At 40.7% G+C, this 21308-nt stretch overlaps 1 protein-coding gene across 6 annotated transcripts in view; it reads right to left on the bottom strand.

Moving 5' to 3' along the window:
- gria1a (glutamate receptor, ionotropic, AMPA 1a) overlaps window positions 1–21308 on the bottom strand; it is a 55810-nt gene that overhangs the window by 8811 nt on the left and 25691 nt on the right. For 2 of the 6 annotated variants that reach the window (XM_058063612.1, XM_058063609.1), the window contains exons 6-14: window positions 20392–20550; window positions 20045–20212; window positions 19123–19227; window positions 18928–19038; window positions 16222–16428; window positions 15692–16137; window positions 6884–7082; window positions 5561–5808; window positions 781–895 (exon numbers count right to left, since the gene is read on the bottom strand). In XM_058063612.1, the coding sequence (XP_057919595.1) occupies window positions 781–895; window positions 5561–5808; window positions 6884–7082; window positions 15692–16137; window positions 16222–16428; window positions 18928–19038; window positions 19123–19227; window positions 20045–20212; window positions 20392–20550 (1758 nt within the window). Of the gene's footprint in view, window positions 1–780; window positions 896–1410; window positions 1526–5560; window positions 5809–6883; window positions 7083–15691; window positions 16138–16221; window positions 16429–18927; window positions 19039–19122; window positions 19228–20044; window positions 20213–20391; window positions 20551–21308 lie in introns of all 6 variants that reach the window. The other 4 variants (XM_058063611.1, XM_058063608.1, XR_009120891.1 and 1 more) reach the window with 2 other exon arrangements.

The following is a 21308-nucleotide window of genomic DNA, read 5'->3' as shown; positions in this document are numbered from 1 at the left end:
GAAGATCTCATGATCTATTGGCCTTGGCTCGTATTCTTACTTCTTGTTATCTTTGAGCTACACCATTAACCCAAACCTCTTAATATTTCAGTCAAGTTTATATTATATATTTTATGCTGTATTGCAAACTTATAGAAAGTAGTTCACTATTTCAAAATCATAAACAAACATGTTTAAAGGAATAAAATACAGACACCACATTTCCCTCAATGTACATGCCCGAATATAAGACGATTGCAAATTAAATTACATTTCAACCAGGGTAGCTAAAATTTAAATAAAAAATGCCATTATCTTGTAAATTAATGACAATAATGTATTGTGTCTGGTAGTTGGGTAACAATATTTTCTTTCCCAGCTTTAACCAAACCTGCTTCAAAAAGGAGACACACTTGAAAATAGCTCTGCATCTAAAAACAATCAATTATAATAATAATAGCAATGACTGAATGGTGAATTTCAATAGAATGGAACATTTTTGTTCCCCAAAAACGTCATAACCTTTATTTTAGGACGATGAATAAACGAGTTTATATACCTCAACCTATCACCGGTTTGCTTATCAGTTGGTTTTAATGCGCTGATGTATTTCCAATGTCAAATTTATGTCTGCCATGAGTTGTACACCATGTCTTATATTCGGGCCCATACTGTAGTCCTGCTAAAGACACAATTATATGTGCAAGAGGTCTATAAGCCTGGACTTGGTTGTGTTCTAGCATCAGGGCAGGATTGTGCTTGGAGGTGCTGTGAGGAGACAGAATCAGGATGCAGACTAACCTTTCTTCCGGAGTCCTTGCTGCCACACTCCCCTTTATCGTACCACCATTTGTTTTTCAGTTTGTCTAAGACGGCTTGCTCATTGAGTTTCAACACCGCTAGGTTTACTGGGATTCTTCCAACCACAAAGAAATAACATAAATAACATATTATACCATGTTATTTTATGTTATTGATTCAAAAACATACAGCAGCAAAATGCATTCATACGATAATACTTCAGCTTGCCTATGGTTAAAGAAAGGAGAAAGCATCACATCACACACATGCACGCACACACACATGAATAGAGATGGCATAAACATTATTAAGAACTTTCAAATCAAAGTGATATGCATTAATACTCCATCTAGCTTGGTGTGCTTGCTCCCTAAGGCAGTAGATGTGTATTACTATATCACTTTGGGTAACCGGCACACTGCTCACCCTCACTGATGCTTCACTGCATTCATCAAATGTTTTTCAACAGGAAGTACATAATACCAGTGCGGAACTATAGAAGATACAAAACTTAATTTCCGGAGTGGCATTGCAGTGTTGAACCTGCCGGTTACCCCCCTCCCTGTGCACCCCCCACACGCCCAATGGTGGTGGTGGGTTACCCGCAGGGTTTATCAAACTGGCTCTGACCTTGGAGTCCCCGCCCCCGCTGCCGCACTCGCCCTTGTCGTACCACCACTTGTTTTTCAATTTGTCCAAGAGGCCCTGCTCGTTCAGTTTTAACACTGCCAGGTTTACTGGGTTTCTTGAAAATGATATAAAACGATAGCCATTAGGATACACTCTATATGTGACAGATATATAACGAGGTAAGTATGGTGATTATGACAACACTGACTTACTAATTGAAACTCCTGCATGTAGCTACTGATATGAAGCAGGAGCCCTGGCTTTAAGATGCGCATGTTTGATATATGTTAGTTGTACATCTGCAATGGGCTGAAATGCTGGATGCCCATACAATAGTAGAGTCAGGTTTTACCAAGCAGGGGCCTCAGAGGGAGGCACAGCAGACACTATAAATTGAGATGCCTTGGAAGCGGAAGTCTGTCTACAGATGGTAATTTCCTTTCAGCGGCACCAGCATACAGATTGCTATGGTAACTGACATCAATATTCAACCCAAAAAGCCTCCTGGTGAATTAAAGCCTGCAATGATTCATTTTAGAGAAGACAAATGCAGACCAAGGCCTGCACTGTGAGGTTTTTACAAACAAACAAAACACTGAAAGAAAACGGTGAGACCGACTATAGATGAACCCCCTCATCCAAAGCATCTCCTCAGTGGCTGCACTCTCCCTCTGGTGAGTGTGATGTGTATTTCCTAGAGCTGATGGCTGCGGACAAAGACTCTTTACATCCACAATTCAAAGAAGAATCTGCACAGTTACAGAATTTGTTAGATATTTCCCATACAATTGGGTCAAATCAACTCTACATATACAATAATCCCTCGTTTATCGTGGTTAATTGGTTCCAGACCCGACTGTGGTAAATAATTTCCCCCACAAAGTAGGATAATTTAAAGAAAACCTGTTTACAGAGTTTTAAATACAGTTTTTAAACATTGCAGTCCTCTAGACATGAACTAACACCTCTTTAGTCATCTTTATACTCATATTATACAATATAGTTGACATCATAAGAGTAAATAAGTCATTCACGACATAAATAAGACTTGTGCTTGTTTCCTAGGGGAGCCGAGTGCTGGCCAGACAGGAAGTGACAGTTGAGTTTTAGCTTGGCGTGGGTTGCAGCCACAACAGTAGCCCATGTCTTTATTAGGGGTTGTTGTGCTTGTTGTGAGACAATTAAAACCTGCAACAAAAGCCTGTTGATCTGGAGATCAAGTCTGACATTTCCAGGGGGTGGGGGTGGCGGTTCAAAACCAGTCAGTATCTAGTGTGACTACCACTTGCATCAAATACCCCAACGCCAATCCAGAGCATCCCCAATATGCTCACTATCTTGCCATCAATATATTGTACCTGTGTTTGATGTTCATGACATACACCCCTACCCATACCATAAACCCACTGCATAACCCCAGGTGCATTATACGGTATCTATGGCATTTTCAAGGCAGCCTGAGGCCCATTGTTGCGTCATTCATCCACAAATATCACCTCATCTTGCAGCTTAAGATTGTATAGTCTTATGTTGCAAACATCAGTACACAATTCCTGGAAATTGAAAACATCACAATACAAATCATCACAGCAAATACTGACTGGTTTAGGAACCCCCACAATATAGTTAAACTGCACATTTTGGAGTGGCCTTTTATTGTGGTCTACCTAAGGCACACCTGAGCAATCATGCTGTCTCGTCAGCATCTTGATATGCCACACCTGTGAGGAACAGCCTCATGGGCACGACGCCCAGGATGATAAATCTATTAATCACACAATAACTAAAAATGACCTTGATAAATTTGCCGGCCTCATTACATTGCCATGTACATTAATGAAGTGAGTCCTATTGTCAGTCATACAATCTTTTGGGACGGTAGCGCACAGACAGTGCTGAATAGTGTAACAAAGTAGAAATTATATGAGTACATTAAAATATATTGTCATACTTATTTTGCATTGTACTTTTCTTAAAAGTAATGTGTATCATCGTACATAGACAAATATTTAGATGTTTGAGTTCAGGTCATGATAAATGGAAGGAAAAATGTTTTATGTTTATATTTTTGTTAAGTGTACATATCATTCACAGCATCTTGTGTATTGAATATGTTATGTATGTTTTAGTTCATTTAACCATTTGTATGCTTCAAAATGCTTAATTTGGATAAAAAAGACACAATATTTGCAAATACAAATAATTGTATTATCTGTATTCAACCTTGGAACCGCATGGTTTATTGATTAATATATTTTGAAAGAAACATGATAGATTGAAGCCGTGAAGTTCAAAAGTGGCGAGGGACGATTGTATATGCTAATTTGTAATATTCTTCCTTTCTCTTAAGTGGATGCAGGAGAGCCCTCATTCCCAACCAAGGATAAACACCAGCTGTAGGGAACACAGGACCTGTCCTCAGAGCTGGTAAAACCTTTGAATTCTTTCTCAGCCTCGCTCTCAGACAAAAGAAAGAAGTCAAAGTATGTGAACATGGATGGTCTGGAAGTTAGTTTGTTCATTTGGGTGAAGGCAAGCAGATGTCAGCGAGGTACAGTTGGTGGGATGGGGTTAGGGGCACGTAGGCAGGCCTGTGGATGGCTTCATGCATGCTATAAAATGACACAAGGAGAATTCAATATATACAGATAATATGTTTCATTATTGAAGAAAAGCAGTCTCCTGTAAAAAAAAGGGGAAGATTGGGCATACATGCGTGCATATTTACTCTACATATTGTTGCTTTCCAGGGAAAAGCATACATCTCCAAATGTGGGTCTTTTTTTCATCTTTTAATGAATGAAACTTTGGAGAGTTGTACGTTTCGCTTGGTAGCAGCAATATACTGTATGCTCCATGATTTATAAATTATGACACTGAAATATTTGAATTCACTGGCAGTTCAACTATGTCTGATTCCAGGGGAGCATTGCAGTTTTTCTGAGCATTGCAGAAAAAATGCAGTGCATCCTCATCAAAACATCAATTCCATTTGTGGAATATTTTATTTTATTGAAGGGTGGCTCTCAAATATCTCAACGTATATATATTTTGATTTTTGACAATATATTTCTGAAACTACTATTTTTGATGCCACTTCTCACTGGGCTCACTGGGCTATGCTGGAGCCTATCCCAAATGACATTGGACTGGTCTTTGTTATTGTATTTTTAATGATACCAATTACAAGATAAAGTATGATTTGGTTTAACGTTCTGATCGGAGCCTGATTAAAAGTCACATCATATTTTCACCTTGGTATCAGACATCTGTGACTCCCCAGAGTTGCACCTTGAAAGTAAAATTATTAATAACCACTTGGAAAGAGAGCTGCTGCAGGTCATCGTCAGCAGTGTTACGGGGAACGGTACTTTTGAATGACTTTGTGACTTTGGGGAACATTTCAACACTGATCTTTGCCCTAATACAGCAGTCATTCTCGTAAAATTTTAAGTGAGTTGCAATTGAACTAGTGGAAACAAGTCTGTGTTATCTGACCTCTGGCTGTGAATCAAGGTGGAAGCCAAAATGAATCCTCTGCAATTTTGAAGGAAATCTCACCATATGGCTCCTTTCATTAAAATGAATGAGTCTTATTAGTTATGGATTAAAGGCTTCAGATAGCGCCAGCTTCAGCTCCCCTTCTCTCCAGCCACCGAAATATGAATGGTTGTTGATGGAATGCAAAATGGCAGCTGCAGCATTTGGACATTGATGGCAAACGTGCATCCAGTATGAATTATCGTTAGTTACATCAATTATCACACGTAATAGGGCATGTATAATTTACATTTCAAGTGTGAGCCCTGGCTTAAGTGGAGAGGTTTCTGTGTGGGATGTGCTCCTCGACAAGAGCCTATTGGTTTGTGAAAGACACAATTATGTTTTCAATAATAATAATAGCATTGATGACCTACACTTAAGCAAGTGCTCACATATTTGAGTGTATTAGCTCAAAAGAAAGGAAAAAAATGATACATTGTTAAAATGTGTTAGAACGTAAAGGAAATCATGCATAAAGCAATGGAATCATCATAATGTGATTATTAACATAAAAGTGAAGATACGTAAAACGTAAAAAACCTGATGTAAGAAAATAAACCAACATCTAATGCGGTGATGCAGATTTGCTACAGTGTCTGTGTTTTACCTGAGGGGGGAGCCCTTGGGAGTGGCGATGCCGTAACCTTTTGAGTCCAGATTTCCTCCCACTTTCATTGTGTCACAGGGTTTCCTCTGCTCTATGTACTCATTCATTGTGGATTCCAGAAGGTAGGCATACTTTCCCTTGGATTTCCGCACCCTTATCACGCCCTCGTCTGTGGTCTTGACAAACACGGACGGGTCGGCGGACTTCATGTAGGACCACATCTTCTCAAACACAGCAATTTTAGACCTCTGACAGACAGAAAACATCAGTTAATCAGTGATGGTTACAAAGTCAGTAAGACGGCCTATAAAAATTTGCATTTACTAATGTGTGTTTTCTTAAAATGCTCAAGAAACTAATCCAGGCTTGACGCGGTTGAGTTTATTTTGTTGACATTAGCATCATAGCGCTGCCATTACATGTTTCACTGACTCAGGATGACTCAAAGAGTGGCTCCACTCTAACGCCATAAACAAGTAAGGGCCTAGACCCAAATACATGCCTCCTTTTTTCCTTCAGGAAAAAAAACAGGTGGCAACTGTAATTATCCTTTTGACTTATACCCTCCATATGATTACAATGTGCAACAACTAGGTCACCTAATAGATGCTGCTGTTCTACAGGCCTTTAGATTAGTTCCGCCCTCCTTCCTGGTTTCCTTTTGTTATTGTGACCTTCTGCGACTGGATAACAGTACTTTTATTTACTTTTAAACATCAGTTTGATTTGAAGCCTCGGATTCGTTTTTTTGTAAACATTTTTTGACAAAATGTCCTCCCAGTTGCCGTACACCGTCTCTGTACAGTGTTGCAATTAACAAGCTTGTCCCTTTTCCTTGGTCCTTGTTGTTACAAAAAAAACGAGTGCGCAAACAAAGCAGCCTACACCTTGCTGACTCATTGTTCATACATTTTCTTAAATTCTGACTAAATGACCATGGAGTCAAGAAATTTGCGAAGGCCAGCACAGATAAAAAAGGTGAGAAACTATTGTATTTGATCTCGTCAGAATGCATGCACAACATCTTGTATGAATAAATGCACCATTCTTTAACCTTAATGGCCAATGTTGCATAAATGTATGAGCTTTTGAATTTGGGATGGTAATTGCTGTATAAATTTGGTTGATTTGATTGTATTGTATGGAGAGAACCCACTTGAGCATGTGGAGAACATGCCAACTCCATATGTGCAACATATGTACATGATATACATCATACAGTGTAAGTAAATTTTAAAATAAAAGGAAACACCACCAGTTTGTGTTATGTTTTAGAGTTCCTTGTACATTTGCCTCAGTAAATAAATGCTTAAATGTTCTTACTCTGAAAAACTCTTTCGTGGAGCCAGCATCCAGTGTTCCATAGGCAATCTCTGTTTGCTTGGCCAAATCTTCAGCACTCTCTATAGGAGACACCATCCTCTCCACTGTCAGAAAGGCAGCCAAGTTGGCAGTATAGGATGAGATGATAATGAGGGTAAAGAACCACCACACTCCTCCAACTATGCGACCTGAAAGAGAGCTAAAACCAGAGGGATGGCATCACTGGATGCTGAATATCTGACATTAATTGACACAGTGTGTGTGAGGATTTAGAACATTGTTCAAGCTGTCTTGATGACCTACATTACATCACGCTTGTGCTGTTCACAATCATTCCACCAGCCTTGGATAGATTAGCCTCAAGTGTGAAAAAAGATAACCAATCCTACAAAGACCTACTCAGCTTCCTGCTTACAAACCACATTAATTTCACATTAAGTATCCAATTTATATGTAGGGCACCATACATATTAATTATAATGATTAATGCATATACCACATTCAAAAACAAAATCTCCCGAGTCAAATCCTTGCAACTCATGTCTTCTCGACATGAGAAGCAATCTTGAACAGCAACAGCTGCGTTGCGTTGCATTAGACCTCGGTTGCTGTCAAGCGGCGAGCGCCACAATGGCAGAGCCGGCGCAACAAAAATGTCAAAAATCTGAAACAAAAAGCTGCTTTCATGATTCACCTTTGTACTGTCAAGCTAAATGGAGTGTGGACATGAAGGAGAGATTAAGTAGGGAAAGAACAGGAGGCTAAAATGTAATCATTTAAGATGCTTTCAGATGATGGCTCGATGATGAAAGAGCAGCCAGTGGAAAGCAAACACAGAGCGGATGCCCATGCAGGCTTTGAAACGAGCAATGTGCAAACTGTGTGTGGAGATTTTTAGACTTTTAGATTTCTCGATTAACTACTTCTCAACATCTCTCTTCACCTATTTCTGCAACCCAAAATATTTACGTCAGTAATCGTTTCTAAATGCATGATAATACTGGTAAAATTTGCAGCATACACGGTTGGAAAGCCCACTTTTTAGATAATTTTTTTAACGATTATGACTTTATACTTCACTGATAATGTTTTGTTCATCAAGCATTGAGATTTCACAGTTTTTTCGTTTGTCCATGAACACACCAGAGTTGTGAGATGCCAAAGTTTGCTGGGCTTGCTAAGAACGAGCTTCGACAGTGATTTCAACCTTAAAATCTGCAGCGAGGTGAACACAAGTTAATATATTATTGTAATACATAAGTGGAATTACAACAGGCAAGCAGTGTGGTAGATTATGTTGACGCGGCTTGCAGAAATGAGCCAGATGTAGTTTGCAGTGGTGTAGAGCCGCACTGTATCATACTGAGTGATGTTTAGACATTTTTTTGATTTGGTTACTTTATTTATTTGGATTCTTTCCCATAGAAATGGCCAATACGCCTTCAGACAGAGGGAGAAAAATCAGATCTTGAGATGGCAGTCAAGAGCTGTCTAATCCTTCAATCGTCGTCTTTCTATCTTGTGTGTTTGCTTCCGCCCAACCCTAATTTCCACTGTGCCCCCCTCCCTCACTGTCTGCTCATGTGTGAGGCAGGCTGGCAGGGCTTTGTTGTGGTCCACACCTTGGCACAGACACAGAGGCATTCAAGTGTGCACAGACTCACAATTTGAGAGTGTTTTCAATTGAGTTTTGTCAGCGCAAGAGAACAACCAGGTCAGCATTTGCAGTGTGTGTGTGTGTGTGTGTGTGTGTGTGTGTGTGTGTGTGTGTGTGTTTGGTGTGACAGCAATCCTCCACGCTCAAAGAGCAGAGCGCCTGGCACACCCAGACCTGTTTGTTCCTTTTTGTCTCTTACCCAAGTTTGTTCCTCGGAGCCTCTCGTGCTCTCTTTAAACATTAGTGCACAGTAGCAGCAGCATCTTACCTAAGAGCCTTGGTAAAACTAAGCTGTCCCATTACAGTAAGGGAACACCTCCAAGTAGGACTGTAATTTCTTAGCCCTGTTACGCCTATGATTAATCCATTATTCACTCAGCCTTTCCCCTTTTTATTGCATAGGGACAAAAAGAAATGGTAATGGGAGCACAGTATGGGCACTGTTTGCATGAATTCAGCTGGATGATAAAAGCTGGAATGATTAATTGATAAGTCACTTCCATATTTTCCAGGGTAGTGAATTTGTAATGTTAACAGAGAAATAAAAGGAACGCTCGGGTGCAAGCATTTTTGGCCTCAGTCACAAACTTCTTGTCAGCCTCGCCTTGTAATATTGCTTTCTTTCTCAGAGGCACCACTGGGACATTTTAGGGCAGTGGTTGTCTATTTTCTGTCATAGCCCCCTAGGGGGCTGAATTATGAATTTATCTATACAAACCGCTGTATGAGTTGCTGGTACCGTCATTCTGCATCGTTTTCACGTGCCAAAAACAGTCTAATTAGGCAAAACATATCAAACCAATAGAGTAGACATTCAGTGCTATTTATTAAGTGTATAAGAACACGCCTGGGTAACAAGACACAACTGTCAGGCACATGCTCTAATACTTTTGCACAAATAAATGCTGAAATGTTGCTCTCTGCCCCCATATTCATCTTTTGATGTCAAACTCAAATGTTTTCAGTCCACAGCAAAAACAAGGAAATTGGCCTCATTGTTGCAGTACTTCTGGAGGGCACTGTATATGCAATTGTAGTCCCTGAAACAGCACTAAAGGCAGTTTTTATCTACTGCTGTCGTTAAAAAAAAACAGCAAAGCCTGAGAAATGCACGCCACATTACTTTATGTGAAACAATGCTTTTGGTGCTTAATGAAGCAATGTTTACTTTTCTGTTTTTTTGTTGTCTCTGAGGAGCTTAAGGTCTTAAAACAAACAGTAGTTGAGGCAAACCACCCAAATTATCGTAGACTCAGCAGGATAAGACGTGCGTAATGGACAATAGTGTTGCAAAGCTGCAGATTTATTTTACTTGTCTGCTTGTGCCTTTAAGATGTGTCACGACTGCGGCAGAGTTTTTATTTTCAAGACCACACTAATGTGCAAAGTTGGAGCAGGGAGGCGAAATGATGATTTAATAAACATCCCCTCCTCCCTCACAATTTAAAGGTCAATATTAGCATGCTACTGTGTAGAAAATGGACTAGGAAAATGTTGCTATCAGCCTGCAGCAGCTCTATTAAATGAGGATAACCGCACTCATTTTTTTTCTTTTACATATCAGCTACATGGGCTGTACATGTACACTGCGCAACATTTTTACTCATGAATACTGTTTGAAGGTTCATGCAGATAATTCTGACAAGCTGTCCAGGCGCCCACACCCGTCCGCACAGGCCTGAGTCAACCATAAGAAGAAAAATACAGAAGAAAAACTAAATACCTCATTGAATTCTATTAAATCATCATAAATGCAAATAGGTTCTAGCACTTTGTAATATCATACTCTTGGAGACAAGCTTGCACTGCTTTGCGAGGAACATCTCTTTTTTACTGTTGCCATGGGAGCACGTTTTGCACTCCAAACACTACAGCTGAACTGAGAAAGTCTTTTGTGATCTCATTCCTCTCTCTCGCTTCCTGCATGCCCAATAAGAGGAACTGCTCCTATAGTGCCAACTGAATTGCCATTACCGCGGGAAAACCCTCATTCAGCCTCCTCTTAAGTCAGTGGCTAACAGATGCAGGATTGACTGATGATCCATTAACATGCCATCACAGCTTGACTGCAGCAGAGGCTGATGCTGCATTAAACAGGAATGACTGTTTTAAATGTAGATTCGACACAGTATAAGTCTCTGAGGGGACGTCGTCATTGTCTATATACAAAGTACGAAAGCCCATCAAGATCTCATTGGAATCTGTGCCTCTGTATTTTGTTTGCCACACCGGATGTGCTCTGCGTGTATGATCAAAAGTTTCCTTTATGCGATATATCTAGATAAACAAAACGCAAGCGATGCTATGAACCAAAATGAGCTGTCTCTTCATGAATAACTCATTCCTTCCCCAATAGCTGAACATGTAACACGATTTAACACACTGTTGTTAATTATGATAACAATAGCAAAAACATGAGTAGATACTGAGGCCCTGTCCACAATGTTCTTGTTTTTTAATTTTTATTTGGGTTGGTTGAAAAAAAGTTGCGTCCACACTCTGCCAGATTACTAAATAGTTGAACTTGAATGGTTCACTGGAATTGGCAAGGCACGCCTATGTGACACACAGACTCAACTACGTGGCACACCAAACTATAGAAGAAAGGAACGCATGCATATAAATGTGTCATCTTCCCGTTTCCGAGGCGCATCTAAACTCTGTATAACCAGCAGGGTTCAAAGTTTAAGAAAAAAGCAACGGTGTGTATATATACGTATATAGTTGTGTGCGTAGGGTATACACGTGCATAGGGAGCCTTGTTTACATTTTAACAGAAGTCTATCTTGAACACATAAAGGTGGATGTGGAAGATGTGTTTTTTTTTTAACTTCTTCTCTAAGTCGGTAGGTTCAAAAAGAAGACATCAAAATAACTTGCAGATCACCTCCACACAGCTCCCAGGTTACCCTATTACATCTGATACATCCTTTACCGCCAGGCAAGAGTGTGAGTGACAGAGCTCATTAGTTTCAGTCTAGAGCCATAAAACGGCAGCAATGCAGAGAATGCAAGAGGAGAAAACTTAATGGGGGGTTTTGCGGATTGGACACACACACAGAGTCAAAAGGAGATACTTTGCTGCCTTATGTGAGAATTTATGGAATAGATAGAACAATTTGGGGGTGAGGGCATAGGTCTATTGAATATATTTTTAGGATGTGTAAAGTCAAAAAGCTTAACTCTAGTTGGTTAGATCGTAGACTAGGTGCAGGAGCACTTGCCCTGCGCCCTGCTTATGCCGCGGCAACCGGGTGTGGCAAGCACGCTTTGCAATTTTCATGAGCACACCCACGCCTCGTCCCTCCAATGCGCGTCATGCACCACGTACGCCACTTTGTCGGACACGTCATCATCAAACACAGCATCAGGCCAATCCAGGCATCTTGCTTGTTTGGTGTCCGTGTTGACCTGGCTGCCACATCATCTCTTTCAATTTGTGCCAATCATGTCTCCACTTCCAACTTTCTTTGGCTCAACTGTGGGTTATTTTGCAGCTTTGATCAAAGAAAAACAGACACTTGAGGTGAGAAGCACCACTGACATCATTTGCCACATCATTTGTCCGTCAATAATGGTGTTTATACATTTCTAATTGTTTTCTGCATGTAAAATTGTAATATAAAAACTACAAAAACATATTTTGTGTTAACATTTTTAGCTCTCTGGAACAGATTAATTGAATTTACATTATTTCTTATGGGAAAAATAGATTTGGTTGTAGGACATTTCAGTTAGTGTGTAAACCATCAGTAAATCATTTGCCAGTTATGTGCAACCACAATCCAAAATGGTATGTCCCCATCTCCTTACATCAATCCTCAATGAAACAGAAAGTAACCAGCTAACAAACAAATGCATGCAACAGTTCTGTGCTCTACTCATGCTACAGTCTGGTAGGATCCCAAAAAGATGGCAGTGTAAACAAATACCCACTTCTGGTCTGGCAAACACATTACAACGACTGTATGTGAGGGCATCTTTATCTATCTGCCAATAGAGGGGTGGTGGTAATTTGTGTAAGTTTTTGGCTTGACTGCTGTCTGCCTGAACAAATGCTTGCTGGAAGAAAACACAGTTATAATCCCTGCATGGAAATAATGTAGTTTGGCACACACAGGTATGCAGTCTGAACAAGAAAAATCAGTTAATGATCCATAGGGGGAACATGGAAGATACATTGGAGATACATTCAAAAACAAGCACAACTGGCGGAAGTGGCAGAAAAATGAATGGACAGATGTTCATATTGATTTTGAGAGACAGATTGATGGATGGATGCAGGTGTGTGTTTGTGGAGGGCATTCGGCCGTCTGCATAGATAAACACATGGAGGACCCACCAGCGTGGACCGCGGCCTATGAGAGGCCTGACTGACAGCGCTGACATTTAGAAAGAGCACAGTAGACAGAGAATAAATAGCAAGAGCAGCAGAGCGTCTAATAAACACACACACATGCACACACACTGTACACGCTCATGTATCACATCAGTGTATGACGATGTAACAGCGAATGCCTACAAGCATGTGTAAACACACTTATCATACAGTATCTGAGCAAACACACAAACATTCAGACAGGCAAGGGAATTAAACACAACAGCCTCTGATCAATTCAATACCGTGAAGATGCTCATTATTGTCTATTACCCTTTTGTCTCGATGGAAACATTTCAGCACACTTCCAGAACATGCTGTCCTTGCCTATCAAGACCGGAAGGTACACACATTACCTGAACACACATTACTATTTAGTGGAGGTCTAGAACACAGTAAAACATTGTGCTTATGTAAGATTTTGAAGTACTTTAGATACTTGCTTTTCGTGGGAGTTCCGTTTCGGACCCACCCGTGATTGGTGAAATTCTATGCTATATATGTAGAAACACACACACGACAGGTTCTTTCTCTAAATATGCCTAACACATTTAAAAGTATGTGCAGCTTCAGAAGCTAAAATCATGTTTTGAAGTCCTATGCACCGATCTCTGGCACATCGTAAGTAAGTTTGGTCAAGTGTAGAAATACTACAGCTTCTGTTTGGACTGCTCGGACAGCCAACCGTCCACTATCACCAACAGGTTTTGAAAACCTGGAGTACTGCGTGATGGAGAGGATATCTCAAGCTAAATGGCTCATATGCCTCGAGACAAAAGTGACACGCGAGAGAGCGACAATGAAAGAGAGCGTGAGAGAGACTGACAAATAAATAATTAGTAGGCTGCACAATTATGATGCTAAAGAAGATGACGTCAGTGTTTTTAATTCTCAGGAAGAGGAGGAGGACGGTAATGAATTACTTTTCTAGTCGCCTACTATTTAACTAGCCATAATACATGCACTGATCTGCACGGTTTTGAAAAAAAAAACAACAAAAAACATTAAATTTAGTGGGTGCTTTCGCTGTAGTCCGAAAATGACGGTACTTAGTTAACCTTTAACCTACCTCAACCTACTTCAGTCTTTTATCTTTATTTTGTTCTAAACTAAAAAGAACAACACTTGAAGTTTTGACGCGTAGAGGCTGAATCCAGTGCAGTGCTGACAAGACACTTCAAAAGATAAAAGCAACTACAAACAAAGCCTGACTGAGAATACTCCTGTGTCGTGAAAATAAACTTTCCCAGTAGTTCATATTCAGTATTTTTAAGCTATATAAAAAAACATGCATAGTGTCAACAAGTGTTTCTGTATGTATAAATACAGAAAACCTCTTTAAATCATGCAGGAGTGTTTGTAACACTTTAGGCGCTCCAGCCACATTCACCTCTGTGTCTGGATAAGCGCTGCGCTAACTAGAGTAACTGGGTCACCCAAATGTTCAAGGGGAGGACGATTCCTTCAGGGCACTACAGAGAGGGGTGAAACATTCACTGTGTTGATATTTCAGCAGATCATCCTGCCATCCTGCTCATTTCCACATCTGCATTTACACATTTACTACACCACACCTGGTGTCTCTTTAGTGAATAATACTTATTGCTTAACATCAAAATATAACAGGCACGTGTGTTTACGTGCACGCACACACAAATGGCAAGGACTAAGCGAGCGTGGTGAAATTGTCCCTGCAAGACACACAACAACCAAAGCTGATGCATTCTCTGCCAGGTAATAGAATTCATCCTGCAAGAGACACAGCAGTCTCACAGCAGTCGCATCATATTTGTTTAACTGCTGCAAGGCGAGAGTGGTAAATGCACACATTCCGCAGCAACACCCCCCAAAAAACAAATTGTGATATTTATAAATAAAGTACTATAAATAAAAATCTCTGCCACCTACTGCTGTGGTTATACATGTTGTCAGGTGTAATGCACTTTCATTTCAGGTGTGCAAACAAGATGGAAGCAAACACATTTGTTTTTGGTTTAAACCCCCCAATCAAATACATGGATAGTTTGACATTTGGATTTTGGAAAGATCAAACAAACCTAAAGGTCAGGTAAGGCGTCCACACAAATACGCACGTTTTTAAGTAGAAAAAACTACATTTGTGTGTGGATGAGAGGCCGAAACACATAAAAAATATGCACTTTTATATTGTCCGCATTCGTGTGGACATAGCCTGAGACAGCATGAATGAATATTTACCCAAACATTTCGAAAGAAACCACTTCTGAGATCATGTCACACATACATGGCATTTCATTTTTAATTTAAAGCTGCTCCTGGAAGCTAAATGCATGCATTGGAGATGCATGAGGTATACGTATATCCAACATTACGTTGATAAATAATGTACATGTGGGTTAATGTTTAAAGAGACAAGAAGCCTCTGACCTACCCTGCATCTGCTAGGTCAATGCTGTGATAATACTGACATGATCCTCTCATTTTCTCCGTATGGTCCCTCTGGAAAGCTCAGAGAGGCAACCTCAGTGTCTCTAATTTCAGACATTTAATGAGATTCTTAATTGGTGACCTTTTGAGAATGGTTTCTTGCCACTGTATATGAGAGCATTAATCGGGATCTGGCACAGAATGTAAAATATTCCCATCAGGATCTGTCATGATCGCCTTTCAAAGAGTTAAATGTTTACCTTTTCCGACCAAGAGGTCAAAAATCAAATGACTGATTGATTTGTTTGAATGAAAGGCAGAGATATCGCTATCCAGCTAAGTGGCTGATGGAAATGAAAGGTCTTACCGTGGTGAGATATCACAGCCTTGCTGCATGAAGGCCCCCAGAGAGAACCACAAGGAGTTGAAAATGCCAAACTCATTGGTCTGCTCCACGCTCTGCTGGTTGGTGTTCTGCTGGGCGGTTGTCTGGCCCTGTTGCAACCCATTAGAGGCCGCCGCCTGAGTGGGGCTTTGTGGTTCGCCTCCCTCCTCGTAGTCGTCTGCGTGCCATTCATATGGGCTGAAGCGACTGACAAGGAACAGCACAACGCTGACGCCAATGTAGGCAAAAACGATGCACATCCAGATCTCGTAAGCCAGAGGGTCCAGGAAGGAGAACACTCCAGGTTTGGATTTGGTGGGTTTCTTGATCATGATGGAGATACCCAGTGACATGAAGGGCTTGGAGAAGTCAATAACTTCCTCACGGACCAAGGTGATGGTCAAAGGAGCCACAGCTACATCTGCTTTCTGAAAAAACAAAATCACACTTTGTGATTGACTTCATCCAGCAGACTTCCTTTCGAAAAAACCTACATATAACTGCCCACTCACCCCATACACAAGTTCTCCAACCATGCCGTTCCACATCTTGGATTCAAGGTCTCTGGCTCCATATTTACCGTCTGAAACAATCTTCAGTTTGTACTGGTAGCCAACATGTTTTGCTATCTCTGCAGCCAGCTCCACAATGTAGCCCTCGTACTTATCATTCCCGACAAGCTGCTCATGGTTTTTCTTCAGCATCACATATGGAGACTCCTGGATGTTCCATAGCATGAAAGAAAGCAAAATATTATCATGGAAAAGTTTATGCAAGAAAAAAACTACTGATACAGAAAAAACTCTCCTCAGACGTATGGTTATAGCACAAGCTGTGAGCAGGCTGTGGCTCCATGCAGCAGGACAGTTTGTCAAGTTAATTAAAGCAGAGACAGCGTTACAGCTCATATTAAAGCCGGATACAGTTTATGCGTCACAGTAATTCTTCAGAAATCTTGGCTTTTAATCACAGCTGTGGAAAAACATACTACTGGGCTGAAGTTGCAAGAGTTTGAAAGACAACATTAATTATTTGAGATGGTATAATGTTAATTTTTGACATGTAAATCCAACACAAACAATTAGGATGACAACAACGAGACGAAGAAGCAGAGGAAGACAATAGAGATGATTAGACTTGCACTCTGAAAAAAGCATCCATGTGTGAGCAGGTGTGGATGTGCAGGATGGACGATCTCTGCTCCTGTGCTTGTCTGCACAAGTAATTATGTCATAGCATTTGTACGCCTCGCACAGATGCTGTGAGATATGACTTCTGCCATGACATCTGGGGCCTGGCTTTGCCTTTCGAAAATTCTTTTCCTATAGCTATACAGACATGAAAAGAATCCTCCATTAGCTCTGGTACGACCACAATTCCCACAACTTGATATACTGTATGTTATATTGTGCTGATGTGAGCAAATGCTGCTGCCTTATTTCAAAAGGGAGGTTTCTGTGTGTGTTATCTGAGGAAACCTGCATGTACACATGATTGCTGATATCAAAAAACAAACATAAAATGAAAAACATAACAATAACTTGTAGAGATTGAGAAAAAAAAACGTGAATGCAAAGGGTGACAAGGATCATTTGACATACATATAAAGAGTAACATACACGACACTACAGCTGTTGCACATTTAAAATGAGTAGGGTTCATTTTCAAGGCTTTCAAAAATTACTAATTTGAAGTGTCTGTCTCCAATTTAAAACAATCAACAAATGCTATTCATTGCTACAAATCAGCTTATAAACAAGACACTGCAACTCAAAAAGAAAAGAGTTGAGCATGAAACCAAGCTCATAAAAGCATTGAGTGTTGCATTAATGCAAAGCCAGTCTGTTTTCCTCCAGATCTCCTGCTCAGGAAGCCTGTTTGCACCGGCTGCAACCGGCCACAATGTCGTGAGGCACAAAGTTACACCTGCATGTTGGCAAAACAGCACATTGCCTCAAGCAACAGATTAGACAACACAAAAGTTAAAAGCTGTAAAAGCTTTGCTGCTACACCCTTCAGCCTAATAAATGTTAACACCTCATCTCTTTTCGGTATGGAGACTCAGAACCAATTTATCTTCCCAGAAAGGGGTCATTGATAGGAGATTATGTCAGAGGAAGTTATTTTGGGTTTGCACTCTTGGGCGACTGCAACCTTCATGTTTAAAGGAGGATTTTCACGATTCCAACGATGACTTTTTAGCCAAAAGTGCTGTTTCATTCAGGTGCATAGATTGTGCTCCTGTTTCAGACTACCAAGAAACATTTGCAGCAGTTTGACACAGATCTGGAGTCTTACCAATTCAAAACAAATGCATAAATGTGTTAAGCACAACAACTCAGGAATCTACTTATGTAACACTGTTCACAACTTCATTCTGTGAATTTCTCTGAAGGGAACCGCTTAGTTGAAATCCTTAAGCCCATCAACCTTCACAGCAGAGATCAGCTACACACAAACGCCTCATTGCAGACTGTTTAAAATCTTGCATTTCATCCAGAAAATGGAAGGTTTGCACCAAGTCCAGAAATAATACATGGCTGCCGTGTTCCTCAGAGATAAAATGCATTCATACTTGAAAATACACCAGATGTACAGCCAGTAAACTGGAACTGAGCTGCAGGCATCTTGAGATACTGAATTTATTCTGTGATATCAAATTTTCTCCACAAGGCAGAATCCGAGAACATCCTCTGCCTGCAAAGATAGAATTACACCTTTATTATTATTATCTGTATATAAAGCAGGTGTTCTGAGCAGTGCTCTTAAATTTCGATGGAATGTCAGAAATAACCCTGCTGCCAGATGAACTGGCTCGTTAGTGTTTGCTGCTTTTATTCAAAAACCCAAGCTGCAGCGCTATCTCTTCATCCAGACCAATGAACACTACAAATGGCTTCTCCAAGCCCACAAAACACACTGGCTGTGCAAACGCTCATGCACCCTCAAGGACCCTGCAGAGAATGTAGAGATGGTCCAAAGGTCCACGACCAGGACGAAAACCACACTGCTCCTCCTAAATTTGAGGTTACTATCATGTTGACTGTTTGGTAGCCATCAAGATGGTGAACTGTGTAAAGGCGGGCCCCGCTTTTTTTGTCAACCAGAGTAGATAATGTTTGACTTTTACTTTGTTTATGTCTTTGTTATGCATTAACATTGAGTAAAACATCAGGTGTAAAACATCCACTTTCTAATTCCATCTGACACAAACTCACCAAGATAGTGGTGACAATGTAAGTTCGGTTCTGAAGGCCATAAGTGTCATTGCTGCCTCTCATGACACTTGCCGTGGTCACATACTTCTCATCTTCATTCCAGTAGCCAACCTAAAAAAATGTCATAATAAAAATAAATATTAAAAATAATACCCTTTGGGGTTAGTGCAGCGACTAACTAATGATGATGCTTACCTTTTTGGGTCCTGAAGGAGCCAGTTCCATGACACTAACAGTGTAGTTGGTTCTGCGGCCTTTCTCATTGAACTGAATATGACCAGTCAGTCCTTCTATCCGAACCTGAGTGTGAGATATTGAGTCTGATTTTTTAACTTTTAAGAGGATGTACAATACATGTTGTATGAGCCCTTAGTTTGCCTTCTTATGAAGGTGAATGATAGACTGAGTGTATGTCTGTGTAGAGTCCACTGTGTTTATCTTGGCGGCGCGATGGAGTTAATTGAGCGAACACAGCTTCATTCTACAGTCTTTCCGCAGGCAGATGGCTCGATTGACACTGAGTGGGCCTGTGCACAGCCGCTCTGCAGACGGCTGCTCTGTCTGCCTGGTCACATACATGCAATTACATCTAGGTCTGCAGAAAATATGTAATTTTCTACTGGACATTAAGTCAATTATAAATGCTAGAAAACTATTTGAGATTACTTTTATTTGAGGGGTATTGTTTTTTACTATAAGAATGGGTATCCAAGTATGCTTATGCATATGTGTGGGCTTTTGTTTGTGTTCAGGTTGCCTTTGCATATGTGTGGATGCATGGGCGTTTGTGTGTCTTCAGGTTTCAAGAAGTCTCACAGCCAGTCCACTATTTCTTATTTCATTGCCAAATATTACATTTCTAAACTCAATTGCTGATGTCATATTTCATGATGATCACAACTGAGTGTTATTGCCTCCAGACATTATTTACCAGCCTGGATGTCACTTTTGATACTGGGGAGCTTTACTGCGACTTCATGTGAACTTTTGATGACAGAACGAGACCTAATTTGCTCAGCCAGCCCCAACTCAGGAGCTGTTAGCCCATGTGCCACTCAGGAATGGCTGTAAGACGTTCATGTGTGTGAGCACAAGGATTCTTTGTGTGTGCACGGACCTGCTGCAAGGCTCTCTGGATGTCTATGCCCTGACCCCAGGGAGCTGGTGGGTTGGCAAGACATTCACCAGCGTTGCCCCTGCGAGAGATGTCTATTCGTTGTCTCCTTAAATTCTGGAACGCTGTTGACATGACTTTTACACCATCATATGTCAGAGCTCCAGTGTACTGAAAATACAGAGAACATGATTAAAAATAAAAGCAATTATCATGATAGACTGTGATGTGAGAGTGAGCAGTCTTCACAATAATGTAAATCTTTCCTCATAATCACAGATTCAGAGAGGAAAAAAAACCCATCTTGATTACAGTAGGACTCCAATTATACACGAAGGAAATGTAGTTACCTTGAGTCCACTTTTGGGCACTTTGGAATCTTTGTTGTCAAACTCTATCCATTGCTGGACGACACGACTGACACTAGGCTCTGAGTTGTTGACAAGCTGGAAGCCGGTGATGTTCGCCCCACCCTTCCGTAGGTCTGTCAGGTCAATGTCCAGAAAACCCTGTGATGGGGAGGTGGACAAGTAGTGAGGGGTGAAAGCCACCGGCCAGAGACAACACAGTCAATGACTACAATGATGATGCACCTGCACAATCTAATGATAAAGGAGCTAGAATGGTGCTCCATCAGGGCCAACAAAGCCTTCTCTCGCAGACATCCCTTAACACAATAACATTTTTTTTTCACAGACATTTTAACGGAAATCAATGTTCTTTTTTAAAATATATTTTAACATTTTCATACATAACATTTTCAAGCATTTTAGTACCACTCAGACACAAACGCTGAGTGTGAACATGCATCCATTTTCTATGCCGCTTAGCCGCACTAAAGTCGCGGGTATGCTGGAGCCTACCCCAGCTGTCTGAGAGACGAGGTACACCCTGGACTGGTTGCCAGCCAATCACAGGGCACATATAGACAAACAACCATTCACACTCACATTCATACCTATGGACAATTTGGAGTCGCCAATTAACCTAGCATGTTTTTGGAATGTGGGAGGAAAACCAGAGAAAACCCAAGCACGCACAGAGAGAACATTCAAACTCCACTTCTCCAAGCGGACAATGGTACCCAGATCTCCCCAATCTCCTGATGGTGTGGCCTACATGCTAACCACCCTTAGTCTTACAAAATATGTGTGATAAGGCTGGCCAACCAAACTAGATAACTGAGTATTTCCCAAGATTTTTTGCAGCTCATTTTATGAATATCAGCTGTCATTTTCATCCTCTCTATGACATTTAGTTTTTGTAT

Source organism: Doryrhamphus excisus, chromosome 23 (genome assembly GCF_030265055.1).
Source record: "Doryrhamphus excisus isolate RoL2022-K1 chromosome 23, RoL_Dexc_1.0, whole genome shotgun sequence".
Taxonomy (NCBI): domain Eukaryota; kingdom Metazoa; phylum Chordata; class Actinopteri; order Syngnathiformes; family Syngnathidae; genus Doryrhamphus; species Doryrhamphus excisus.
Note: the sequence above shows the minus strand (reverse complement) of the source record. Positions and strands in the feature narration are given on the sequence as shown.